General features: G+C 45.1%; 1 protein-coding gene across 15 annotated transcripts in view; it reads right to left on the bottom strand.

Moving 5' to 3' along the window:
• PTPRT (protein tyrosine phosphatase receptor type T) overlaps nt 1–26,457 on the bottom strand; it is a 1,098,035-nt gene that overhangs the window by 773,360 nt on the left and 298,218 nt on the right. For all 15 annotated transcript variants that reach the window (XM_082361692.1, XM_082361703.1, XM_082361700.1 and 12 more), the window contains exon 2: nt 17,932–18,057. In XM_082361692.1, the coding sequence (XP_082217818.1) occupies nt 17,932–18,057 (126 nt within the window). The remainder of the gene's footprint in view (nt 1–17,931; nt 18,058–26,457) is intronic.

Raw genomic sequence — 26,457 nt, 5'->3', positions numbered from 1 at the left:
CCTTTTTTGGTTTCTTTTCCTTTGCGCTCAGTCCAGTTTCACTCGCTCACAGGCGGGTGCCTGCAGAGGCCTCGCACCAGGCACTTCGGACCAGAGGGCCCAGTGCAAAAAGGCTGCACCCAGAGCACCACCTCGGTGGGCGGTGCGTGCAGAAGCACTGCGCACGCACAACACTGCACTTCAAGGGGGTGACGGCGGCCCGCGTACAAAGCGCCGCGCATGACACTTCAGTTCAAGATGGCGGCAGTGGGCCGTGCGCAGAGATGCTGCGCACGACACCGCAATTCACGACGGCAGCGGCATGCCGTGAGCTGCACCCGGGTCTCAAGCCGTGACCAGCACGGCTGCACCTGAGCGTCTAGAACTCCACGCCCTCCCCACTAACAAGAACCCTATAAAGCAGCGCCACCAGTGGCCTTCTGGGGAAAGCACGTGCGCTAGAGCATGAGCTCAACACTTCTCCGTTCTTTGATCAAAGAAAAAAACTTTCCCCTGCTTCTGAATGAACTCAGTCTCGTTCTACTGGCTCCAATGACACTAGGTAGAAGGACCCTTGTTGGCGCCCAACTCAAAAGGGTCAGTAACACGTTCATGCATCACGGGGGATGGAAGCCTAGAAACTACATCTTCCTGTTAATTGTGGTAAAAACATTTCAATTTCAGCATCTTAATCATTTTTTTTTTTTTTTTTTTTTTAATTTATGGCTGTGTTGGGTCTTTGTTTCTGCGCGAGGGCTCTCTCCAGTTGTGGCAAGCGGGGGCCACTCTTCATCGCGGTGCGCGGGCCTCTCACCGTCGCGGCCTCTCCCATTGCGGAGCACAGGCTCCAGACGCGCAGGCTCAGTAGTCGTGGCTCACGGGCCCAGCCGCTCTGCGGCATGTGGGATCTTCCCAGACCAGGGCTCGAACCCGTGTCCCCTGCACTGGCAGGCAGACTCTCAACCACTGCGCCACCAGGGAAGCCCCATCTTAATCATTTTTAAGTGTACAGTTCGGGAGTGTTAACTACATGCACATCGTGGTACAACAGACCTCCAGAACTTTTTCATCTTGCAAACCTGAAACTCTGTACCCAAGGAACAAAACTCCCCACTTCCCCTTCCCTGGCTTATTTCACTTAGGAGAATGTCCTCAAGGTTCACCTATGTTGTAGCATGTAGCAAGATTTCCTTCTTTTTTTTAAGGCTGAATAATATTCCCCTGTATGTCTAGAGGATGTTTTCCTTATCCATTCATCCGGTGATGGACATCTGAGTTGCTTCCACTTCTTGGCTACTAGGAATAAGGCTGCAATGAGCATAAATGTGCAAATACCACATCAAGATCCTGCTTTCTGTCCTTTTGGATATATACTCAGAGGTGGGATTGCAGAATCATGTAGTAATATATTTTTAATTTTTAATGGAAACTTCATACTGTCCCATCCACAGTGCACAAGGGTTCCAGTTTCTCGAAATTGTCACCAACACTTGTTATTTTTTGTTTTTTTAAATATAATTGTCAATCTTATTACTAATTTGGCCATCCTAACGCATGTGAGGTGATATCTCATTGTGGTTTTCATTTGCATTACTCTAATGATTAGTGATGTTGGACATCTTTTCATATGTCTGTTGGCCATCTATATCTTCTTTGCAGAAGTGTCTATTCAAGTCCTTTGCCCATTTTTCAACCGTTATTTGTGGGTTTTTTTACTGTTGGGTTGTAAGAGTTCTTCATCTATTCTGGATATTAGCCTTTCAGTACACATAAGATTTGTAAATATTTTCTCCCAACCATAGGTCATCTTTTCACTCTGTTGGTTGTTTCCTTTGATTCACAGACGTTTTTAAGTTTGATGTAGTCCCAGTTGTCTATTTTTCCTTTTGTTATCTCTGCTTTTGGTGTTATATCCAAAACTCATTGCCAAGCCCAATGTTATGAAGCTTTCCTCTTATGTTTTCTTCTAGGAGTTTCATTGTTTCAGTCTTACATTTAGGTATTTAATCCATTTCAAGTTAATTTTTGAGTATGGTATGGTAAAAGATAAAAGACCAACTTCATTCTCTGGCATGCCGATATCTAGTTTTCCCAGCACAATCTGTTGACAATACTGTCCTTTCTCAATTGTGTGGTCTTGGCACCTTCTTGTTGAAGATCATTTGACCATATATGTGAGGGTTTCCCAAGGTTTTATGAGACTATCTGGAGGTCTTATAATACCCAATATTAAACACCTTCCTGATTGAAATACCTATGGTGGTTTCTATTTTCCCACTTAAACCCCAACTAATAGACTCATCATGCTTATATGTTTTAGCAGCTATAGTTTAGAAGCCTCTTTCCACCTATAAATCTGTTTTAACCTTGGAAACTCTCAAGAGTTAACAAAGGGCATAGGATACTTTTCCTTGTCTGTAGCTTTTACAAGTTGCTTTACTGATAACAAGTAATGATCTAAATTCTGAGAAAGTGCAACTTGAGTTTCTTAATGATGAACACTTAGGTAAGAAAGCAATTTTAAAAGAATTGGAAAGTTTGAGGAAGGATTTAAAAACACTTTGTTTGAATAACTGTTGCTTTCCAAAGCTGAAGTGTAATGTGACAGCACAGAGCAAGGGGAAGACTAGATGGATTAAGAAGGGAGTGGGGGAGGAATAGGAGGTCTTTTTTTAGAAAACAAAAAGGAAATTTCTGTCAATGACCAATGTCTCACTAATCAGCAATTGTGGGAAAATTAAATCTGAAGATGTACCCATGATATTAAGGGGGCATGGGGTCAATCACTACAGCTCCGTGGGGCTGTCTGAGAACAGAGGAAGTACCATCAGGTCATCTGGGAGATTTATCTTCCTGGGCCCCATCTCCACACACTCATGAAGACAAATTCCATGCCCAGGAATCAGAAGCAGCTTCCATGACTGACAGATAGGCAGACTAGGGGTGGGGATTGGGGGGTGGCTAGGACCACAGGATTTTTCACAGATGTTCTATTTTGTAAATGCATCACTTAATTCCCACATTTAAAAAATGTCTTCTTGAGTCATAAATTACAAATCAAAGAATGCTAGAGTCAGAGGAAATCGACTCCTCATTTTAGAGATAAGGTAAATAAGGCCCAGGGAGGGATGGTGCTTGGCCTGAGGTCACAGAGCATGTTAATGGTAAAGCTAGAACCAAAACTCAGGATTCCGTACTTTTAGATCTATGTCACAGAAAAGGATGCAGGCCACACAGAAAACACACTGGCCTGCTCAAAGGCTCAGGTTAGTGCAGAGCTGGAACAGGCGCTCAGAGACACCCCCCTCCCCATGCACAGAGGGCCAGGCTAACCAAAAGGCCTATTCCCAGCCCCACCATTTCCTGGTAGGGAAATGCAAAGAAAACAAAGGAAGAACAGCACCGTAGGGGCCTGAGGGAGGCTCCAGCCTACTCCTCAGTCAGGAAACCGAGGTTCAGAGGGTCAAGTCAGCACAGCAAGGCAGGGACGAAAGTCCCACGTCAGTTTGACAAAAGGTGGCCAGTCTGGGAGACATCGGTGTGAGCCACTGGTGGGCTGCTTTGTTCAATTCCCTCTCTGTCACTTACTACCTCTGTGACTAAGGTCAAGTTACTTAATCTCTTTGTGCCTCGGTTTCCCCATCTACAAAATATGAAACAAAACTGTACCTACCATACACAAAAATAAACTCAAAATGGATTAAAGACCTAAATGTAAGGCCGGACACTATAAAACTCTTAGAGGAAAACATAGGCAAAACACTCTTTGACATAAATCACAGCAAGATCTTTTTTGATCTAAGCCCTAGAGTAATGAAAATAGAAGCAAAAATAAACAAATGGGATCTAATTAAACTTAAAAGCTTTTGCACAGCAAAGGAAACCATAAAGAAAACAAAAAGACAACCCTCAGAATGGGAGAATATATTTGCAAACGAAGCAACCGACAAGGGATTAATCTCCGAAATAAACAAACAGCTCATGCAGCTCAATGTTAAAAAGAAACAAATAACCCAATCCAAAAATGGGTGGAAGATCTAAATACACATTTCTCCAAAGAAGACATACAGATGGCCAAAGAGCACATGAAAAGATGCTGGACGTCACTAATTATTAGAGAAATGCAAATCAAAACTACAATGAGGTATCACCTCACACCAGTCAGAATGGCCATCATCAAAAAATCTACAAACAATAAATGCTGGAGAGGATGTGGAGAAAAGGGATCCCTCCTACACTGTTGGTGGGAATGTAAACTGATACAGCCACTATGGAGAACAATATAGAGGTTCCTTAAAAAACTAAAAATAGAACTACCATATGACCCAGCAATCCCACTCCTGGGCATATACCCTGATAAAACCATAATCCAAAAAGATACATGCACCCCAATGTTCATCGCAGCACTATTTACAATAGCCAGGACATGGAAGCAACCTAAATGCCTATCAACAGAGGAATGGATAAAGAAGATGTGGTACATATATACAATGGAATATTACTCAGCCATAAAAAGAAACAAAATTGATTTATTTGTAGTGAGGTGGATGGACCTAGAGTCTGTCATACAGAGTGAAGTAAGTCAGAAAGAGAAAAACAGATACAGTATGCTAACACGCATATATGGAATCTAAAAAAAAAAAAAAAAAAATGGTTCTGAAGAACCTAGGGGCAGGACAGGAATAAAGACGCAGAAGTAGAGAATGGACGTGAGGACACGGGGAGGGGGAAGGGTAAGCTGGGACGAAGTGAGAGAGTGGCATGGACTTATATATACTACCAAATGTAAAATAGATAGCTAGTGGGAAGCAGCCGCATAGCACAGGGAGATCAGCTGGGTGCTTTGTGACCCCCTAGAGGTGTGGGATAGGGAGGGTGGGATAGGGAGGGTGGGAGGGAGACGCAAGAGGGAGGGGATATGGGGATATATGTATACGTATAACTGATTCACTTTGTTATAAAGCAGAAACTAACACACCATTGTAAAGCAATTATACTCCAATAAAGATGTTAAAAAAAAAAAAAAAGATGTGGTACATATACACAATGGAATATTACTCAGCCATAAAGGAACAAAATAATGCCATTTGCAGCAACATGGATGGAGCTAGAGGTTGTCGTACTGAATGAAGTAAGTCAGACACAGAAAGACAAGTATCATATGATATCGCTTATATGTGGAATCTAAAAAAAAGGGTACAAATGAACTTATTTACAAAACAGAAGTAGAGTCACGGATGTAGAAAACAAACTTATGGTTACCAGGGGATGGGGGGGAGGGATAAATTGGGAGATTGGGATTGACAGATACACACTACTATATATAAAATAGATAACTAATAAGAGCCTACTGTATAGCACAGGGAACTTCACTCAGTACTCTGTAGTGGCCTATATGGGAAAAGAATCTTAAAAAAAAAAAAAAGGTGGATATATGAATATGTATAACTGATTCACTTTGCTGTATACCTGAAACTAACACAACATTGTAAATCAACTATACTCCAATAAAATTTTTTTTCATTTAAAAATTTTTTAAAAAATAAAGTGAAGCCAAATAAAAGCAAAACAAAAACTGTACCTATACTACATAGGGTTGACATGAACCATAACAGAGAAAAGACATTTAAAATGCTTGGCACGTAGTAAGTGCTTGATAAATGCTAGCTGTTATTATTATCAAAAGAGACATCCCTGTGGGTGGGAGTACAGTTGGCCCAATAAAAATCTGATAATCTAGGGCAGCACTGGACAACAGAAATACAATGTGAGCCACGTATGTAATTTTAAACTTTTGAGTAGCCACATTAAAAAAGGAAATGGATTAAATTAATTTTAATAATTTATTTTATCTAACCCAGTATATCTAAAATATAACCGTTTCAACATGCAGTCAATATAAAAATTATAAATGAGATTAAAAATTTTTTTTCATACTAAGTCTTTGAAATCTGGTGTGTATTTTACACATAAAGGACCAAGTGCTTCTTTCAAGTGTTCAACAGCCACGGGTGGCTGGTGGCCGCTGTATTGGACACTGCAGGTCTAGGACACTCCCAAATAGGACTATGATGTATTATTGGGTTTTCCAGATTACTGGACCTTATTTCATGGAGTCACACAGCCATCTTATTTCACTAAATTACCCCAAAAAACCCACTGTGTTTATATTAAACTATAATTTCCTTTTCTTATCAAATCTCTCATAATATATAACTACAATTCAAATTATATACTATCATATTCAAAGCATAAAGAAAGCCTGTTTCCTCATTAAAGACAAGGCTATCCATATATTCAAAAACAAGGTGTTCACTTAAAGGAGCCCCAGCCCCTGGAGCAGCTGCGCAATCAGATAAACAAACCAAGAAAACATCCCCCACTGGTCCAGGCTGGCATCGCCATGACCTTCCTCTCAGGCTGGCCCGGGAGTGGCTGAGGTGGAAGCAGCAGGAGATTAAGGATGCATGAGGGGAGTCAGCTTTGCGGTCCAGTGACACGTCTCTGATGCCCGAGGCATCCGTGATGTTCCCTTCTGACAAACCACGCAGAACAACACGCAGGCTTGTTATGCCTGCGTTTAGGTGGACCCTGATGGGCTTAGTCGACTCAACCAGCCAGTAGGACAGTCAACCCTCAGTGACTAGACGTAGGGCACCGCCCCCCCTCATTCTCCCAGCGAGAAGACCCCACAAAAAAGTTTTCAGGGTTTCCCTGGTGGCGCAGTGGTTAAGAATCTGCCTGCCAATGCAGGGGACACAGGTTCGTGCCCTGGTCCGGGAAGATCCCACATGCTGCGGAGCAACTAAGCCCGTGTGCCACAACTACTGAGCCTGTGCTCTAGAGCCCGCAAGCCACAGCTACTGAAGCCCGTACGCCTAGGGCCTGTGCTCTGCAACAAGAGAAGCCACGCAGTGAGAAGCCTGCTCTCTGCAACTAGAGAAAGCCCACTTGCAGCAAACAAGACACAACACAGCCAAAAACAAAATAAATAAATTAAAAAAAAAAAAAAGTTTTCAGGCAACTTCCGTACACACAATTTCCCACATATAAATGAATTAGTCAAATGGTATCTAAATTAGTACTATGAGATCTAAGATATGACTTCATTACACCTCCATATTTAAAATCACGTTTCATAAGATAATATATTACCTTAAAAATAGGTCGTGGTTCAGAGCCCAGACTGTGAAACCAACGGCCTGGATTCAAATCTCAGCTCCTCTTTTTACTACTAAGTTGTGGGTGATTCCTCAACATTGTGGGCCTCAGTTTCCTCATATGTAAAACATGGGTAATCACAGTACCCAGCTCTCAGTGCCACTGAAGTACGAAATGAGTTAAAAACACGTAAAGCCCTTAGACCACCATCCACTAAGTGGAATACACGTGTTCGTGAAAAAAATAGTGGTTTATTTGTCACCAGCTCATGCCACTTCTCCACCCATGGTTCTTGCTAGCCTCATTCCCTTCTCCCTGTTACAAAACGTCCTTTTCTGCCTGACCTCTGAGATCTTTGCAGATCTCATGGTTGGGGGGGAGTCCTCCACACTGCCGCAACGGCCTCCCCCTACTGCCGCAGACTCTCTCTCCGCTCTTGCGATAATCCTTTCAAATAAAGTCTCTCCTTACGTAAGCCTGGAGACATTTGCTAATTTGACACCTGTTATCTAAAAGTATGTGTGTTCCATAAACAACGAGTTAATGTATAGCACCGGGAACTATGTTCAATATCTTGTAATCACCTATAATGCAACAGAATCTGAAATAATATACATGTATAACTGAATCACTTTGCTCTACGCCAGAAAGTAACACAATATTGTAAATCAACTATACTTCAATTTTTTAAAAAGTATGCGTTCCTCTGTACCTGGGAAACTAAAACAACCTAAATAACACAAAATTTTGCTCCAAAAAGTAGTGGTTTATTATCCATTCCCATATATTATAGAAACTTTTATTCAAACTCGTCACATGTGCCACTGACATCTGGGTTTGTCATCAGAGGAAGCACTTTTTTTAACATCTTTATTGGAGTATAATTGCTTTACAACGTTGTGTTAGTTTCTGCTGTATAACAAAGTGAATCAGCTCTACATATACATATATCCCCATATCCCCTCCTTCTTGCGCCTCCCTCCCACCCTCCCTATCCCACGCCTCTAGGTGGTCACAAAGCACCAAGCTGATCTCCCTGTGCTATGCGGCTGCTTCCCACTAGCTATCTATTTTACATTTGGTAGTGTATATATGTCCATGCCACTCTCTCACCCTTTCACATCTTACCCCTCCCCCTCCCCATATCCTCAAGTCCATTCTCTAGTAGGTCTGTGTCTTTATTCCCGTCTTGCCACTAGGTTCTTCATGACCTTTTTTTTTTTTTTTTAGATTCCATATATGCGTGTTAGCATACTGTATCTGCTTTTCTCTTTCTGACTTACTTCACTCTGTATGACAGACTCTAGGTCCATCCACCTCACACCCTGAACGTGCCCAATCTCATCTGATCTTGGAAGCTAAGCAGGGTCAGGCCTGGTTAGTACTTGGATGGGAGGAAGCACTTTTTAAGTTGAATGGCATGGGTCTATATCACCTTAATTCATTTACACCATCTGGATACAATACTTTTTGAAGCCAGGGGCGATGTCACAGAAAACTGAATGTCAAGGCAAGCATCTACGTGGGTATAGAACAGATGTGTTTTCCCATTTATCTGATCACTGCAAAGATCCCTTGTGGCTTCTCCAGGCCATCCTTAGCACTCATCATTATTTGGCCATCTCCTCAAGAATACTACTAAACTTGTCTTCAATTCTCTTGCCTTTTTTTCCCTACCAATTCTGTTCATCCCTGTAAGCATCCCAAACTAGCACTGACTGGGGTCACTGCAGGCTGATGTTGTTTCCCCAATTAATTTTGTAGCTCACGGTGCAAAAGAGAGCCTCCCATAGTATGAGATGCTTTAGAAGAACTTTACTGAGAACTGTTTGGAGGCAGAGATCTTTCCTTTTACTTGAGCATTTGGGGTATATTTTGGCTTTTATCTTTTGTTCTCCCATTGCCATTTCTTGGGTGTCAGTTACATAAACCATGGTGCATGCATCCAATGGGATACCATGCAGCCCTGGACGGTGAAAGCTAGATCTGAACACAGTGGTCTGAAAAAGTGACCGATGACCCAGCTGTCTGGGAACCACGATCCTACTCGTGACCTGCACTCTAAGGAGGCACCAGAGTAAGGTGATTGCAGGAACCACAGAGCTGGAAGCCACACTTCCTACAGGCAAACCCTGGCTCCATCATAAACTAACCATGAACTTGGGCAAGTCCTTTAAGTTTTGTGTGCCTCCAGTTCCCTAATTTGTAAAATGCAGATCATAATATCTACACTGGAGGACTGTTACAAGGATTAAATAAGCTAATATATTTAAAGTGTTTAGGAGAGTACCTGCCACACAATAAGTACTATATAAATATCTCTTTCCTACCATTACTGTTACTATTACCGCATACAAATATGCTCTCTGACTCCCTCCCTCCCTCCTCCTCCTCCTTTCTTTTCTCCCTTCCCCTCCCCCTCCCTGGCTCCCTCTCCCTTTCTCTCTCTCTCTCCCTCCCCCCACCCCAATACACATCGATTCGTCCATAGTGATATTTTGAGAGAACAAAGATGGGGGTGGAGAGAATTAATTTATATGTGCAAACTCGGCATTTCTTTAAGAATGAATATATAGTATTTTATCATTAAAGGGGGGGAAATATGTATTGACTCAACAGTGACTAAATGGGAACATAAGAGCTTATATCTTTAAGCCAATCAATACCATCAGGAGTGATTAAGGACACTTAGGGGCCTACGCTTCCAGATCATTTTAATGTAAGCACAACATTAAAGAAACAGTAGGTCAGATTTTGGACGAGTCACATTTTTCCACTGGAGAGCCTCTTACATGGGTTACAAGTCAATCTACACATCTGTGAGAGTAGATCAGGCCCCAGAGTGAAGAAGGGGTAATCCCCAGGGTCCCTTTATTCTCCCCAAGAATCAACTCTAGATCAGAAGAGCCCTGGCCAGCCAGTCGCCAGCCTCGTCAAGCTGAGAGGAGGCACTCGGGATGTGAAAGCCACAGATGCCCCGTGTCCCGTGAAAATGCCAAAGAAAGAAGCAGCCTCTCCGGGTTCTCCCCCAAGTTTCAGACATCATTTCTCTCTTGACTTTCCTAATACTAATAATCCTAATGGCAATTTACTCCATATACAGACCAACTGCCCTGTTCTAAGCTCCATGCAGGGCCCAAGGAATTCAGCAATGAGAGGCGGCCCATGCCCTCAAGTGGCTCACAGCCTTAGTGAGGAATCAGAGAAAAGATGTCATAAACTCAGCCACAGAAACACAGAGCAGTCAGGGAAAGCCCCCTGGAGGAGGTGACATCCTCTATCAATAAAAAGAAGGGGAACAGGAGGTACCCTCGGGCCAGAGTCATGATGGGGTGGCCTTCAGGGTTTGTGGTTAAAAACAAGAAAAAACTATGACGATCTGTCTCAAAAATAGGAATGTTCTGGAAGAATATTGGGAAATTCATCATGAAGAGAGAGCTGGAGGATAGCTTGAAAAAGAACAGAAACTAAGGCAGTTCTGGGGGACCAAGAAACAGGCAGTTGAGCGACCTCTTTTAGGACAACCTCTTGTGGTACAGATGCCACCCCTCCACTAGACACACCTGCTACACAAGCCTGTGGCTGCTGACTCACCCCCCACCCCCAGATGATAAGTCCTGGGCAGGAGGGTCTAACTGGCTGGGTCCAGGTCACATGTCCAGCCACGCCCAGGCTGCTGGGGGTGGTAAGTATCTGGCAACTTCACACGGCAGCAAGCTCCACACTCCACCAAGATTCCACACAATGAGGGAGTACCCAAATCAAGAAGCAGGGTTGGAGGTTGGACTCCCAAAACAAAAGCATGAAGGCTTCTCTCCTGTGATTATGTAGAAGGGGAAAGGTAAGAGGAGAGGGCAGGAGAGGGGGCTGAGGCTGGAGATAGATGCTGGGGTCGTATCAGGAGAATGTTCAATTATTAATAAGAGCAGGTCATTTAACAAGCATTCACTGCTACCTCCTACATCCCAGGCACTGGAGTTACGTGCAGATAAGATGGTGCCCCAGCCTATAAGGAGAACCGAAGTAGTTCAGCACACAGACTATGAAGAGGCTGGCTTCTCTTCTGGTTGGCACTGGAGAGCCCATCCTGCTTTGTACAGCGGATGTCCACCTTGACTGGTCAGTGCTTGGACTGCTCTGACTGATTACTATTTAGAACATAATTCCTGCTCCTCCCCAGAAGGTCTCCGTCCACTGTGCTAAGAGCTATAATGCAGTGCACTCAGGGGACCATCACCAGTTCCTGACTTGTGTTTAGGGCTTCAGAATTCACAAAGCGTTCTCCCAGTATTGACTCACGGGCAAATTTCCAGGATTCTATGTTTGACATGTGGATGATATTCTTCTTCCAGATCTCAAAAATAAACATAACCACTCTGTGTTTGGTACACAAGGGAGTACAGAACTATAGAAAAATATATAAAGCAAATTTGATAACTTCTATTGGAGAGGAGCACAGAGATCTATGTAAAAGAACAGTCACTGCAATGTGATTGAGGAGTCAGTGGAAGGAACTTAAACATGCAACAACGTGGTGGTTAAATAAACCATAGAACAGTCATTGGAATGGAAAACTATGAAACCTTTAGAAAGCATGCTTTTGAGGAATACATAATGCCATGGGAAAATTCTTAAAAATAGCACTAAAGAGAAAAATAGATATTTATGTAAGTTTGTGTGCACATATGACTTTTGTTCTTTATAGCAATCCCTACGTGCATATTCTCTACAATGAATATGCATTATTTTTGCAATCGTAAATCGTGACTGTACATAGAAATCACTTTAAGAGATGTTTAGCTGATGGCAGCACCACGTATACAATATATATTTCTCTATCCTGGGGGTTGAAGCCTGGCTCCTCTTTCATATATAATTTATCTCTCTCTGGGGCTTGGTTTTCTCAAAAATAAAGAGGAGACAATATCTCTGAACTTATGGGATGGTGGCACATTAGATGAAATGTGTAGGAAAATGCCTAACCCCATTCTTGGTTAGAGTGATCACACAGTAAATGCCAGTTCTCTTAAAAGAAAGCAAAAGCTCCAATACTGACAGCACACTGGTGTGAGTTCTAATGTAGAAAAGGTGACGGGGTCAGGGTACTGATGTGTAATTGACCCAGGAATAGTTTCCCAGGGCTGCCATAACAAATTACCACAAACTGGGTGGCTTAAGACAACAGAACTTGTTCTTTCACAGTTCTGGAGTCCAGGAGTCTGAAACCAAGGTGTTGGCAGGGAATTACACCCCCCAAAGGCTCTAGGAAGAATCCTTCCTTGCCTCTTCTGGTTTCTGGTGTCTGCTGGCAATCCTTGGCTTTTCTTAGCATGTAAATGCATCGCTCCAATCTCTGCCTCTGGCTTCACATGGTTCTTTTCCCCCGTGTGTCTGTGTGTCGCTTCTCCGCCACCAGTAACACCCTATGAGGGCTCAGGACAACCAGCCTGACCTCATCTTTGCTTGATTATATCAGCAAAGACCCTATTTCCAAATACAATCATATTCACAGGTGCCAGGGACTAGGACCTTCACTTATCTCTTTGCAGGACAAAATTCAACCCATAACAGACCCCAACCTTCTCTCTATAAAATATCAGCAGTTAGAGCAAAACAGAAACACACTGCCCAGGGGCCAGTGGCATGAAGGAAAAGCCAGTACCGTTCTGGATCTGTGCCTGCTTCCATGGCAGGCTGATTGGTGGAAATATTCCTGTCTGTACGTATATATGTTTACTCTGGATTTTTCCCAACACCTGCCCTTTCCAATCAGGTGACTAACTGGCCTCTTTGTATTTCTCTGCTCTAGAGATTTGTACAGGATGGAGAGAAGAAGCTGCTTGAAGTCAAGGGTTCCTTCTTCCTTTCTTTGTTTTTTTGTTTTTTTTTTAAGGTCTAAACTTACTAAACAGATTATACTGTGAGTCCAAGAAGGGCTGGACTCAGATGGGTGTGGTTTTGAGGGCTAGGAAGGAGAGGGGAGAAGTTCCTACACTGGGAAGAGGAAAGGGATGGATTTGTTTGTCCCAAACTGCTGGATGACAGTACTCGTGGAGGGAACAGACCCCAAAAGGGATGCTGGGTGATGCACCTGGGCTGGCTCAACTCAGGAGAAGGGCTCCAAGCCTGGGGAAGAAGAAGCAGAATTACTAGACCCAAAGGGACCATAAGGAATGTGACAGCGGGCTTCTCAGAGGAAATCACAATGACCTGCTTAAGTCCCAGGACGTTTGTAAACCCCTAGGGAAAGGGGAGGCCCAATAAAGACTAAAATGTAATGGCTCACTCCCTGGAGGCTCAGGGTTGATGTAAATGCCTCATTTCTTGTGCACTTGGGTTTGCAGCTTGAGGTTCAGTCTGACACTTAATGTCCGACAAGCATCAGAAGGAAAAATAGAAGTAAACCTCCCAGCCCCGCTTCCTCTGGCTTCAATCCCTCTAAAAGAACACTTACAGCACTTGCATCTCCCCTCAGCACCCCCAGAGACCCTCCTGCTGGGCCCTGGGCTGGACCGCAGGGCGGACATGTGGACACTCATGCCAAGGTTGGAGAAGGCAGAGCTGAGAACCACTGGCAGCTCCAGTTAGTCCCCTGGGCAAGATGGAGGCTTAGAGAGAGGGTCTGTGGGTGCAGTAACCCCCATCCTCTGTGACAGCCCCAGTAAAGATGGAGGTAGGGGCAAAACCAGGGCTGAAGCCTGGAATGTTAGCCTGAGGGCTTTTCCCATGAGAGGGATGAGGAAAAAGAGTGGGATGAGGGGCTGTGTCTAGCACTGAATTAACAGAGTCAAGATGGAGAGGTGTTCTCCCTCGGGGTAGCATGTATCCTGGGTATGAAAAAGGGGCAAGGTTCCAAGGTGGACTTAGACTTAACAGTCCCAGAGACTGTAAGAACCAGGAAAGAACTTAAGGGAACCAGTGTCTGACAAAGCCCTACTATGTGCAGACACGTCATACTCACACAGGCATCAGCCCATTTAACTCTCACACTGGTTCCCACGTTAACGATGAAGCAACTGAGGCAGAGGGATTAAGGCCCAGGGTCAGTCGGCTATGGTGCAGGATTGGAATAAGCTGTCCTGTCACAAGTCGATGATGAGGACTTGGAAAGCGAAGAACAGGACGCTATGAGCGAGAACATCGAGGGAGTCTTTCATTAGACGGAACAGTGAGGGACATCTCCCTGAGAAGGAGTGAGGCTGAGACCTGACAAAACCAGGCAACTGAAGAGTAGAGAAGACGACTGCAGTGAGAGGGTACGGCACATGCAAAGGTCCTGAGCCAGGAAAGACTCGGACATGCCCAGGGAACTGAAACATGACCAGTGTGTCTGGAACATTTTGAGAGAGAAGAAAAGGGGCTCAGAGAAGACACTAGATCATGCAGGACCTTGCAGGCCGTGGCGAGGAGCTTAGGGTTCATCCTTTGGGCCAGGGGAAGTGCCTAAAGGGCAAAGGCTGACTGACCAGAGCCTAGCACTGAGCCTGACACACGGAAGGGGCTCAGTAAAAGGTTGTGGGACATATGAATACACAGAGCCACACTAGATTTCCAAAAGGATGGAAACTGCTGGCTTTACATAAGGAAGAGGAAGATTTCAGCCTTTGCCCATGAGAAGAACAAACAATTTCACCTAATCCAAATTCACTTTCATGGCTCTTTACCTAAGAAGCACACGGAGCTGCTGAAATCCACAGGTGCATCATGACAGAATAATTTCAGTAATCATCATCAAATGCCTCTATTTAAAAAAGCTCAGAAGATTGTATTAGTACACTCCAATATTTATGAAATGCCACTGTGCCATAATAAGGGTCTGAGAAAATTAAGATTAGGAGCAAGGGTTGCTCCTTCCAAGAGCGAAAGTGGCATGGTGGGAAAAAAGCAGCAATGTCATGTGGCTGCTGGGAACCTTGGTTTTCTGATCTGTAAAATGGAAGGATGGGAGCAAAGATTTAAAATGTGCTATAATAAAGGGCCCAAAGGCATTTAATAATGTTTATCAGACATTCCTTCATTCAAGAAACACTTGATAAAGACTATTTGCCCATTCATCCATGCATCCATCCAACACAATGGTATTCCGTATATACTGCGTATGACGCACTGAATGAAGCACTGAAGATAGGCCAGGAACAAGACTGTCGTGGTCCTTGTTCCCATGGAACTTCTCATCTGGCGATACAATGTACACTGAACAAGTAACATCAGTGATGCGTGTTCCTGAGGAAAAGAGCAGGGTGCAATGGGGGACACTTACAGAAAGAGCTGAGCCAGACTGGAGCATCTGGGGAGCACCGGCCTAAGGCAGAGATGCAAGAGCTGAGATACGAAGGGGAAGTACAAGAGAACAGGGTGGAGGCGAAGGTGCTACGGAGAGTGCCAATCTCACGTGAGTTCCTGAGGCAGGAAAGGGTCTGGAGCATTCTGGCAACTGACAAAAGCCAGTGTGAAGTGAACACGGGGGGAACTGGGATGTGGGGGGCTGGACCCCTCAGAGGCTACAGCAGGGCATTGGTCTCCTCTCTCAGAGCAAGAGGAAAGCCTCCAAAAGATTCTAGGCAGACGCTGGATGGGGGCAATGAAAGGGAGAGATAACGTGAACGGGCCTACATTCTAGAACAATCTCTGGCTTCTGTGCAGAGAGTGGGTTAAAGTCAGAAGAGGAAGCCGAGAAGTCTGTGTGAAAGTCTTCCAGTGACCCAGGCGAGAGGAGATGGTGCGTGGCACCAGGGCAGCGGTGGCAGAGACAGAGAGACGTGAGCAGACCTGTGATGGGCTCAGGAGGTAAAGGGGCAGGACGGAGTGATTGACAAGGAGAGGGGAGAGGAGAGAGGTCAGAGAGGAGAGTGACCCCTGGGTTTCTGAATCAGCACCAGAGTGAGGAAGTGGCCTTTTGAGACCAGGAGCACTAGAGCGTGAGTAGATGGAGATGAAGCAAGAATTCAGTTTGGGAGGGCTTCCCTGGTGGCACAGTGGTTGAGAATCTGCCTGCCAATGCAGGGGACACGGGTTCGAGCTCTGGTCTGGGAAGATCCCACATGCCGCGGAGCAACTGGGCCCGTGAGCCACAATTACTGAGCCTGCGCGTCTGGAGCCTGTGCTCCGCAACAAGAGAGGCCGCGATAGTGAGAGGCCCGCGCACCGCGATGAAGAGTGGCCCCTGCTCGCCGCAACTAGAGAAAGCCCTCGCACAGAAACGAAGAGCCAACACAGCCAAAAATAAATAAATAAATAAATAAATAAACCCAAAGTTTAAAAAAAAAAAAAAGAATTCCGTTTGGGAGATGTTGAGTTTGGAGAGTCTGCATGACCCCACAGGGCATCCAGTGGGCTAAAGATGAGCCGAAAGAGCCTATGTGTGCATGCAAATACACACACACAACACACACACGCACACACATGCACTGTAAGATCTGGCCGACATCAGAGCTGGCCACGCACAGCACAGCAGATGCGGTAGGTAGCCTTCAGCAGAGGTGCACTGCACGCCTGGGTTTCCAGTGGAAAAAGTGATTCTATCACGTAGCCCAAGACATTTTTGAGAGTAAAGTCAGCAGTTTTTAAAAACCATGATGGGACAACAGGCACAGAGGTTGTCCCATGGTCACCTTACTAACGGGCACGTGTAGCTGTTGATGACTCTGCTCACTCACGTCAAGCAAGATCCTACCAGATCTGAAAAGCTCAATTTTGTACCATGTCACAGCTTTATGATACCTGGGGCTTGTGTCTATACTCGGGAGAAACGTACACAAACAACTGATGCCCTTAATAGGAACTAGATAGAGCCATCCAGTAGCCTCCCGCTTTGGGGCCAAACTCAGAGTCAATAAGGTCCCACAGGCCACACCCTCACCTAGACATCTCTGAGCATCTCTCTCCAGCTTAATGACATCCTGGCAAAGCTGTGTCTCAGAGCAGCTGCGAGGACAAGGCATCCGGGCAGTGGGCTGTGTACACAAGTTCATAAGAGATGTCTGACGGCAACTGAAGTCATGGGGAGAGTTGAGGCCACCTGTGGCGTGATGGTTAATTTTGCGTGTCAACTTGACTGGGCTAAGGGATGCCCAAATAGCTGGTACGGCATTATTTCTGGCTGTGTCTATGAGGGTGTTTCCAGACTTGATTAGCATTTGAATTGGAGAACTGAATAAAGCAAACGGTGTTCCCCAATGTGGGTGGGCATCATCCAATCCTCTGAAAGCCCAAACAGAACAAAAAGGCACCCCCTCCAGGTGTATCTCCCCTAGAATACACTGGCTATGACTCTCATAGGCCTACGTCACACAGGTATTCATCAGGAATGTATATTAGGCCTTCAGCCCCACTGGTGAAGGATAAACTTGGCATTCAGGATGTCGGGACAACAACTTTATGAGTAATATTTGGACTGCAGTGGTTCCCCTGCATATATACAAGCTATGTCTGTGTGGCCCAGAAGGAAAAAACAATGACCTCAAATTCTTGAGAAGCTTTCTTCCCCCAAAATCCCACTACTATCAGGCTCCCAGAGAAAACTCAGTGATGCCCCACTGGTAGCTAAACCTTAGAATCTCAAAGCTAAAAGAAATCCTAAAATTTCCTGAATCCAGATGACATATGACTTCTCCCATACGCTTAAGAATTCACTCAGCCTTGGTTTGCATACCTCTGGGGATGGGGAACTTATTACCAACAAAGTTATCTACTGCCCTCCCCAACAGCTTGATCCAGGAGAAAGTTCTTCCCCATGAGTCATCATAAAAGCTACCACCCCCAACAGAGCCTCAAACACAGTTGGTCACGTACCTGTAGGCACCGCTGGGTCCAGCATTGGTTTCTCCCACGTGTTAATCTGCTCCCAGGTAAACCCATTGGTCCCCAGGGCCACGCTGTAACCACAGTTGCTGTAGTGGTCATCAAAGGAACAGCCACCTGCAGACAAAAGAGACGTGAGTAAATATACCCTTGTGTCTGGGGCTTGGTTCGTTACCCCCGTCTCATCAGCTCTTCATTTACAGCTTTGAATTTTAAACTCTGGAGGAGATTTTTTTTTAAGGCAAGCAAATTGGATTTTTATATTTGCTTTGGTGCTCTCAGAAAAGACATTGGCATCTGCAGGCCCCCTATTTAAAAAAGTTAATAAGGCTAGTTACATTGATTTCAATCTTCCTTCCTGAGAAAGTAAACAGCAATGTCTCATTCTAAGCAGGAAAAATGAATGCCAGGGCATTGCCTCTGTAGTTGCTTCCTCCAACATGCAGAGATGCTGCAAGGTAGCAGAGCAAGCACTAGCTTCAGAGTCTTGCAAAACTAGACACGAACCTCAGCTTTGCAAAGCTGGGTCAGCTTGGACCAGATGCTCTGCCATCTGTGTCTCAGTTTCCTCACCTGGAATATGGAGGGAAAGATCCACTTGACAGAAATATCAGGAGGATTAAATGGAATAACATACGAAAACTGGCACAGAATAAATTCTCAACACCCACCTCCTTCCCTATAAAAGAAGTTTTCGTGGAGTAAAAATCAAATGTGTAGAGAGTTAGACAATCATGCACCTGGAAGGTAATAAAGTCAAGGCTGACAGTATTGAAAGCTTCTCCCTAAAAGTCCAAGCCATCCATCACCCACCACTTTGCAATGAGTTGTGTAAATTGGATTTTGCTGAGCATATGCTATGGGCTCTAAGTCCCCTCCAGGTGACATTAAGGGAGATGTGCGGTATGGAATTGGGGCTCCAACTAGGAAATGCTGGTCTGTCCAGAGAAGCAGGAGGTGACTATATCCTGGAAGGGCAAGAGGAAGAGGAGAACTAACCAGGGCTTTAAAGTTCAGGAGCATCTCCATGAGCACAGAGCAAGAGGAAGAGCACTCCAGGGTGAGTTGGCAGGGTGCACAGAGGAACAGAGGCAGCACCAGGCCTGAGCTGCACACTCGGGTCCATAGTTCCACTGCCCTTTCTTGTCTCCTTACTGGTCAGACTTCATCACATCGCAATCTCCCTCCCCTAAACAACCATCAGTTCCCCTATCACACATCCAAACCACACCCATGGTTCTGCTCCACGTACAGAAACCATCCCTTGCCAGCCCCTTCCTGTGTCTGCAGCCTCATGTAATATCACACCATTGTCTCCATCAGCAACAAAGGACAAAATCCCTTCTCTACCCCCACACCTGGGATTTCCTCTGCTTAGTGCTGGTGGAAGGCCTGTTGACAGATCTGATACACACTGCTAAAGTAAACCTATACACACTGCTAAAGTAAACCTATGATGGCAAAGCTCTCTCCACTTCCTTTCTTGCAGAGTATGGAAACCCAGAAGAGTTGGGCCGGGCAAAGGAGAGCTGGACCTGTTTTGGTAGTGCAAGGGTTGGGGCTTGAGAGTATTAAATAGCTTTGCACTAAAAAGCAACAGGAATTTGCAGTACAGACACCTAAAGAGAGAAGGAAGGAGAGGGAGAGAGAGAGATCCAAGAAACACATTGTAAAGCAGACACCTACAGAAGGTGAAAGCCAATGAGAAATTTCCTGTGATGGGTAATGGCTGATGAACTGGTAGAAACTAAAATTTCTGTTTACTTTCATTGATTCATTCTTTCATTCACAATTATTTAATTGAGCTCTTAGGGTAGATCCAGAAGAGTACAAGGTGCTATCTATACAGTGGTTTACAAAAGAGGCATGCTATCACTAGCATGAGTGAGGCAGACAGACAGTAAACAGGCAAACTAGTAAGTAACTCTGCATTTCTGTATGTGCTATGAAGGATGCGGTTGGGGTGAGTGAGTGGACCCCTAGGTTGATGTGGTCCAGGAAGCCTTTCTGACCATGAATTGGAGACAGTTCCCTGTCCTGTGATGAAACGTCCCTCCACTACATCCAACTCCACACTGAGAGCTGGCGACATACAACAGCCATGTGTCACGGGTGCTTCGGGAAACAAAGGGAAGAAGGGCAATGCCCAGTGTGGATGGACAAGGGTCAACAGACAAGGATGGAAGTCCCAAGAGACAAGAGGAAAGGTCAGGGGCAGAAAGCAGAGGAGACTTCATCCCAGATAGAGTGGACAAGGGAGACCTTTGAAAGGCAAGGACAGAGGCAATCAACCAGCTTCCACTAGACAGTAAGCTTCAGAACGGCTGGGAATGGCACTGGCACAGAGGAGGGGCTTAAGAAATATCCGTTGACTGAATGAACCCATAAATGTGAATGGGATGCCAGACAGAGACCAAACTACGTTCCAGTAACAGCGAGCCCACAGCAGTCCTCAAGCTCCACCTGCTCTTTCCAGTCTCATACGTACTCGTCACTTCTAATACCTAGAAAGCTACTTCCCCATATTGCCTGCCTGAAAATTCCAAACTACATCCTCCCCCAAATCACTTCCTCTATAGACCTTCTCTGACCAGAACAGCAGAGTGAACGCCACAGAGACGAAAACACAACACACTCTATTTAAAATGTAGAAAATAGTAGCAGCAGCAACAGTTCCAATTGCTCAAAGAGGGCCACCCTCCCATCCTTACACCACCGCTGCCTCACTGGAGCCTGTCTCCCAGCCTGTGGAAGGCAAACAAACCACGTCAATGCCATTGACAACATCCAGATCCTGATGTGCTGGAACTGGTAAGCGAGGGGAGCCTGCAGCATCTCAAGGGTTCACGGGAAGAACTGACAAATCATCCTAAACTGAGATCAGCATCCAGGGCTACAGAAAGAAAGCATGGCCAAGATGGTGCTGGGTGTATGGCAAGCTGTTGAGGTCTTCTCTCTTGGGCACGCAAGAACTCTGTATTTCCAGGCCACCTTGCATCTGGGGAAAACCACGTGGTAAACCTTGGAAATAAAGTGATACCATGTGCAAGACTAGCCCCCCCCAAAATAATCTCTTACTAGCAATCCTTCTCACTTACCCCACGGTGAAGACCTTCAAAGGTGTACTTGAAGGCAATGCCATCAAAGAAAGAAAGATGTCTAGATCCCTGAGACATTCATTGGAGGAGTGTCACCCACACGGTCGCCTGACCAGTAATACTGTCATTCAACATAATAGGAGCAAAATGCCGACTTTTCTAGTCTTAATATGCCACTGACATCTTAAGGTTTAGTTATTACCATAGCAGAGCCTTGCACATCCTGACTAATATAAGAAGCGTGCTCTCTTGAGCATTTGCTCCATGTCAGGCAATAAACTAGGCACTGATTACAGACACTATCACCTTTGCTTTCACTTAATCCTCACAACTTTGTGAAGTAGATTTTTATCCCTACTTAAGTATAAGGTAATTGATGCATTAAAGGGTTAAACGACCTGCTCAGGTAACATGGAAGGGAAGTGTCAGAGGCAAGTGTAAATCTATGGTGACCTAACCACAGAACCCATGCTCTTTCTAACAGACCAGAGAAAGAATGTATTCCCCAGAAACCAAGGACCAAGCCTTTCATTTACAAGGTGATGAGAGGGGGTTAGGAAGTCAAAGTGCTTCCGAGGTGGTTGGGTCTTTCCCATTTGAATTCATTACCCTGCTTATTACCCTAGAAACATTTAATGAAGTTTTCTTTTTTTTTTTTTTTGCAGGTCTGTGCAGGGGCACAGAATTGACAGATATGATTCTTACCCTCACAAGGTTTGCAGAGGACAGGGAAAGATAACCACACAAACATACACTTGAGGGTGTGATGCAAAACACACGTTTACAGAGATATGTCGAAGCTCAAAGGAGAAATTATTAATAAATTTTACTTAATGGTCTAATTAATCCAATTCTCAGCTGCGTTCTAGACAAGATTTAGGAGGGCTCACAGTTATACCTCTGGGCATCGCAGCTTACAGATCCCAGCAAGGTCATATCAATAATGTGCCCCTAGTCTCCTGGATCAGGTCAGTCGCCCACCCCTCACCTCCCTTCCTCCACTCAATGGTAGATGGCCTGCTCAGCTACCCCCGAGCTGAGTGCTGGCAGGTCCTGGCCCTCTACGGGGTAGGGACCCCTCTCCTCTTCACAGCCACCCCCGGGCACCTCGCTGCCTCCACCTGCAAAGCTCTGGTGACCACTTCAACCTGCAGCCACTGAGCCAATGTCTTTCCCTTCTAACAGTCTGTTCTTTGATACTGGGGTCCCACAGCAGCAGGCCTGTGGCCCCAGTGAGCTGGATCTTATTTTCAGACCACAGCCCTCTCTTTCCGCTGAAGAGGAGCTGGCTTAAAGTAGAGCCGAAAGCAGCCTTACATTCTATTTTGAGCCACTATTTCTTTGGGACAGCCAGGCCCACCTGTCAGTTCTACTCCACGCCGCCAGAATTTGTCATCTATTATGTGGACCTCAGTGTCTCTCAATACAGAAGAGTTTCTAGGAACAGGCCCCTGTCCTGCACTTTATCACACATATATGTCCAAACTCCAGGGGTACACACGGTTCATGACTTTTCCGTGCAGCTCCTGGGCTCCCAGCAAAGCAGGATGCATGGCCAAGTGATCATCTGAAGTATCCCTGTGCTTTGTGTAGATCAAGAACATAGACCATGTGGTAACTGGTTACCAATCTACCCTCTATCAACTCGAGTCCAGCCACAGTGGATGGACAAACACAGAAGCAGGAAGTACAGCATGATGGCAAAAGGCAAATTGAGGACAGGAGAAGAAAGACAAGCAGGACAGAAGGAGAGAGTTACAAGTCCACCCTGTAATTTCCCACATGTCCACCTGCTGAAAGGGAGTTACCTATTTGACTCTGAGCTTCCGGAGGCCAAGAGAAAAAGGACAATCTGTTCAGATACTGGACACTCTGTGTTCATACAATAAAAGCCACATTCCTCAGGCGAATTACAACCATTCCAGGTGCTTAGATCACACAAGAACTTCTCCAAAGAGGTACTGGTAACAGAAATCCCATATCCCATAATGAACAATATCTAAAACAACATCCACACGAGGGGTGCATGGCCAATTTCATGAGACTATTTCTCATAATCATTCTCAATATAAATTGATAGCATCACCCAAACATACAATTTAGAAAAAGCAACTCACTGGAGCCCAATATGATACAGTCTAGACACCTGCTCCCTGTCGATCTGACTTGACCCAGAGATAAGTTTTGAAAGCTATTCAGGAGAGAAAATATATTTGATAAATATTTTTTTAGCAAGCCTCCCTGAATTTTCTTCCTCTCAGCCAACAGACTGAGAAATGGAGTGGTTATGAGCCCAAGATTATACACTCTGGCAGCGATCTACATTGCCAGAGGGTGCAGCCCCTCTAGCTCACCTTCCTTCCTCCTTTCTGGGCCTTCATTTTCTGGGGTGCAAGATGGATCACGAAGGAACCTCCCAGTGGTCAAGGTTAAGGATTCCAGAGACTCAGAAAGACCTGGGAACTCTCAGGAGACCCACAGATGCAGAGCCATGCCACCAGCCCAAGGACTGGCTACTGAGAGCCACCAAAGGGAGGAGAAGGAAGGAAAGACTAGCTTCCCATGGACCCACAGCACGAAATATTCAAACGCATGATCCTGAGTCTCATTGAAGCTCCTCTTGCTCTTTCAAAAATTATGTTTCTTTCTCTCGGTGGAATTCCTTGGCACATAACACCTGCTAGAAAAGGTTCCAGACCATCTCTGCAGGTGTTTGTGGCAGGCTACTTGGGGAAGACTTATGACTGGAGAGATCCCCCAAAGACACTCATTTGGATGCTCGCCTCATTCTGTTTCAAAGTGGTCCCATTCAACTGATACCAACTCCATCACTATCATTTTGGAAGAAAACAAAAACCTCCTAAAACTACCCCCACCCCCAGAACTGGGCTCAGCCTCCAAAGCACATGTCCTGGTTTGGAGAAGACCCAAATAATTGAGGGAGGACAGGGCAGTGTGGCCACAGGCCGAGGGAGGACCCAGCACTAGCTCTCTACACAGGGACAGAGAAGCTATTGCCCTGGGCAGGTTGAGGTCAAATGTAGCAAAGGCCCCAGATGCTCTGATGGGAGTCAAGCATATAAAGTCAACAGGGAAATGGAAAACTGTAGCAAGGAAATTGGATTTTGAAAATCCATTTGCGTTTGGTAATGTATAGCATATCAGCATCTGTAAGGGAAGTAAAAATAGTGCAGGATACATACTTTAAGATACATTAAAGTATAAATAAAGTTTATAGTGCCAATCAGAATTTTTTTAAACGTGATCTCCTCTTTTGAAAATGAGAGAGGAATAGAATTCAATAAAAATATAAATGTGCCTGCCTCTGCATTTCTCAGATATGATCCTGTATATTCTTGAACAGAATTGAGTTTGGAAGAGAAACTAACGGTTTTCTGGGCTTCTGCTCTTTCCCAGGCACTGTATTTGAGCTATGTAAGTATATATTTATATATGTACGTCTATGAATAGAGGTTAAGTCTAACCACCCCCACTCCCTAAGACAGGGGTCAAGCGACATTTTCTGCAGAGGGCCAGATATTAAAGATGTTCACCTTGCAGGTGTACTGGTTTTCTCTTGCTACCCAACACGTTACCACAAACTCAAAACAACATCCATTTATTATCCCCTAGTTTCCGCAAGTAAGAGGTACAGACAAGGCTGCACCTTATCAGGGCCTCACAAGGCTGAGGTCAAGGTATCAGGGGACCTGCTTTCCTTTCTGGAGCCCGGGTCATCTTTTGCATGGTGTTTCGCAGAATTCAGTTCCTTGTAATTACAGGATCAAGGTCCCTCCTCTCTGGCTGGCCATCACCTAGGAACCACTCTCAGCCCCTAGAAGCTACCCACAGTTCCTGCCATAAACCCTCTCATGTCTCACATCTCTTTCTGGGTAAGACGCCATCCTTTTTAAGGGCTCATCTGATTCAGTCAGGCCCACCCAATCAAGATCCTCTCCTTTTTGGTTAACTAAAGTCAACCAACTTGGGACCTTAATTACACCTGTGAAATTCCTTCACCTTGGTCACTAACATAACCTAATCGTAAGAGTGAAATCTATCCTATTCAGAGTCCCTCCCAAAGGATGAGGATTATACAAGACATGAATACCGGGGGCCAGGAATCTTGGGGACCAATTTGGAATTCTGCCCACCACAGAAGGCCACTGGGTCTCTGTCACTATGACTCAGCAATGCCACTGGAGCAGAAACAGCCAGAAGCCACAAAGAAAGATGGGCAGAGTTATGTTCTAATAAAACTTGATTTACTGACACTGCACTTTGAATTTCCTACGATTTTTCACATCACAAAACAGTATTCTTCGTTTGAGTTGTCTAAACATTTAAAAATGTAAAAACCAATCTTCCTTTGTGGGTGGAGTACAAAATCAGTGAAGGTCCAGAATTGGCCTGCAGGCTGTAGTTTGCGAACCTTTGCTTTGATGCCATAAAAACTCCAATTTTAACATGGTCACAGAAAAGTACCATGTTTCACCATTTGAGTGTTTGACGTCATGTGCTTTTGATACCTCCTTCCCATTTCTCAGCTGTAGAACGTCTCTTCCTTCCTCCCAGAAGTGGAAGGGGGGACATGTTATCCACTGCCTTCCAAAGCTACACTCCCAGCCTGTAGCTACACTGCCGGCTTCTTTTGAGAGAAGCACAAAAGGTAGCTGGATTTAAATAAGCACTTCACCGACATCACAGATATGTTCTCCATGGGTGAGGAGTAATGCTCCCACTTCACAGATGAGGAAACCAAGGCCAGAGCAGGTGACATTCTCAACACCACCCAGTCAATCGGGGGCAGAGCCAAAACTCAAATCAAGGACTCCTTTCTTAGCCAGAAAGTCTGACAACCAGGGCAGACTACATTCAGCTACTCAGCTACTACATTCACGGGAGACCCGGTGCAAAACCAAAATGCAAAGCCTTTTGCTTAAAAACTATTAAGAATTTCAACGTGGCCATAGCAGAGCATTAAACTAAGCATGAGGTCCTTCCAAGTGCCAGGCCCTGGGTGACTGCACAAGTCACACACCCGTGAAGCCAGCCCTACTCTGTGGACACACACATTCTAATGATAAAGCTCCCCGGCCTCCAAGTCATCGAGATGCTGACCTTGTTCCAACAAAGACTTTGAAGGCAGGGCAGTATCTAAGTGGCTTATTAATCGTGGGCAGGCTACCGTGGGTAGGCGAGTCTTGCCCCCGGAATGAATGTAAACCAGCCTGGCATAAATTGAATTCCTTTTTGGAATACCTAATTGAATTTGCAGAAGTCTGTGCCAAGGGGGGTGTTTAAATAAGTGCACAAATATGATAAGAAGGCCTTCACACCATTATATCTAATTCAGTAAGCAAAAATAATGGCAGGGCACGTTCCAATTAGTGTTTGATTTATTTGCTTTAACAAATCC

Source organism: Balaenoptera borealis, assembly GCF_965194805.1.
Source record: "Balaenoptera borealis genome assembly, chromosome: 16".
Taxonomy (NCBI): Eukaryota; Metazoa; Chordata; class Mammalia; order Artiodactyla; family Balaenopteridae; genus Balaenoptera; species Balaenoptera borealis.
This window is presented reverse-complemented; position numbering and strand designations above follow the sequence as displayed.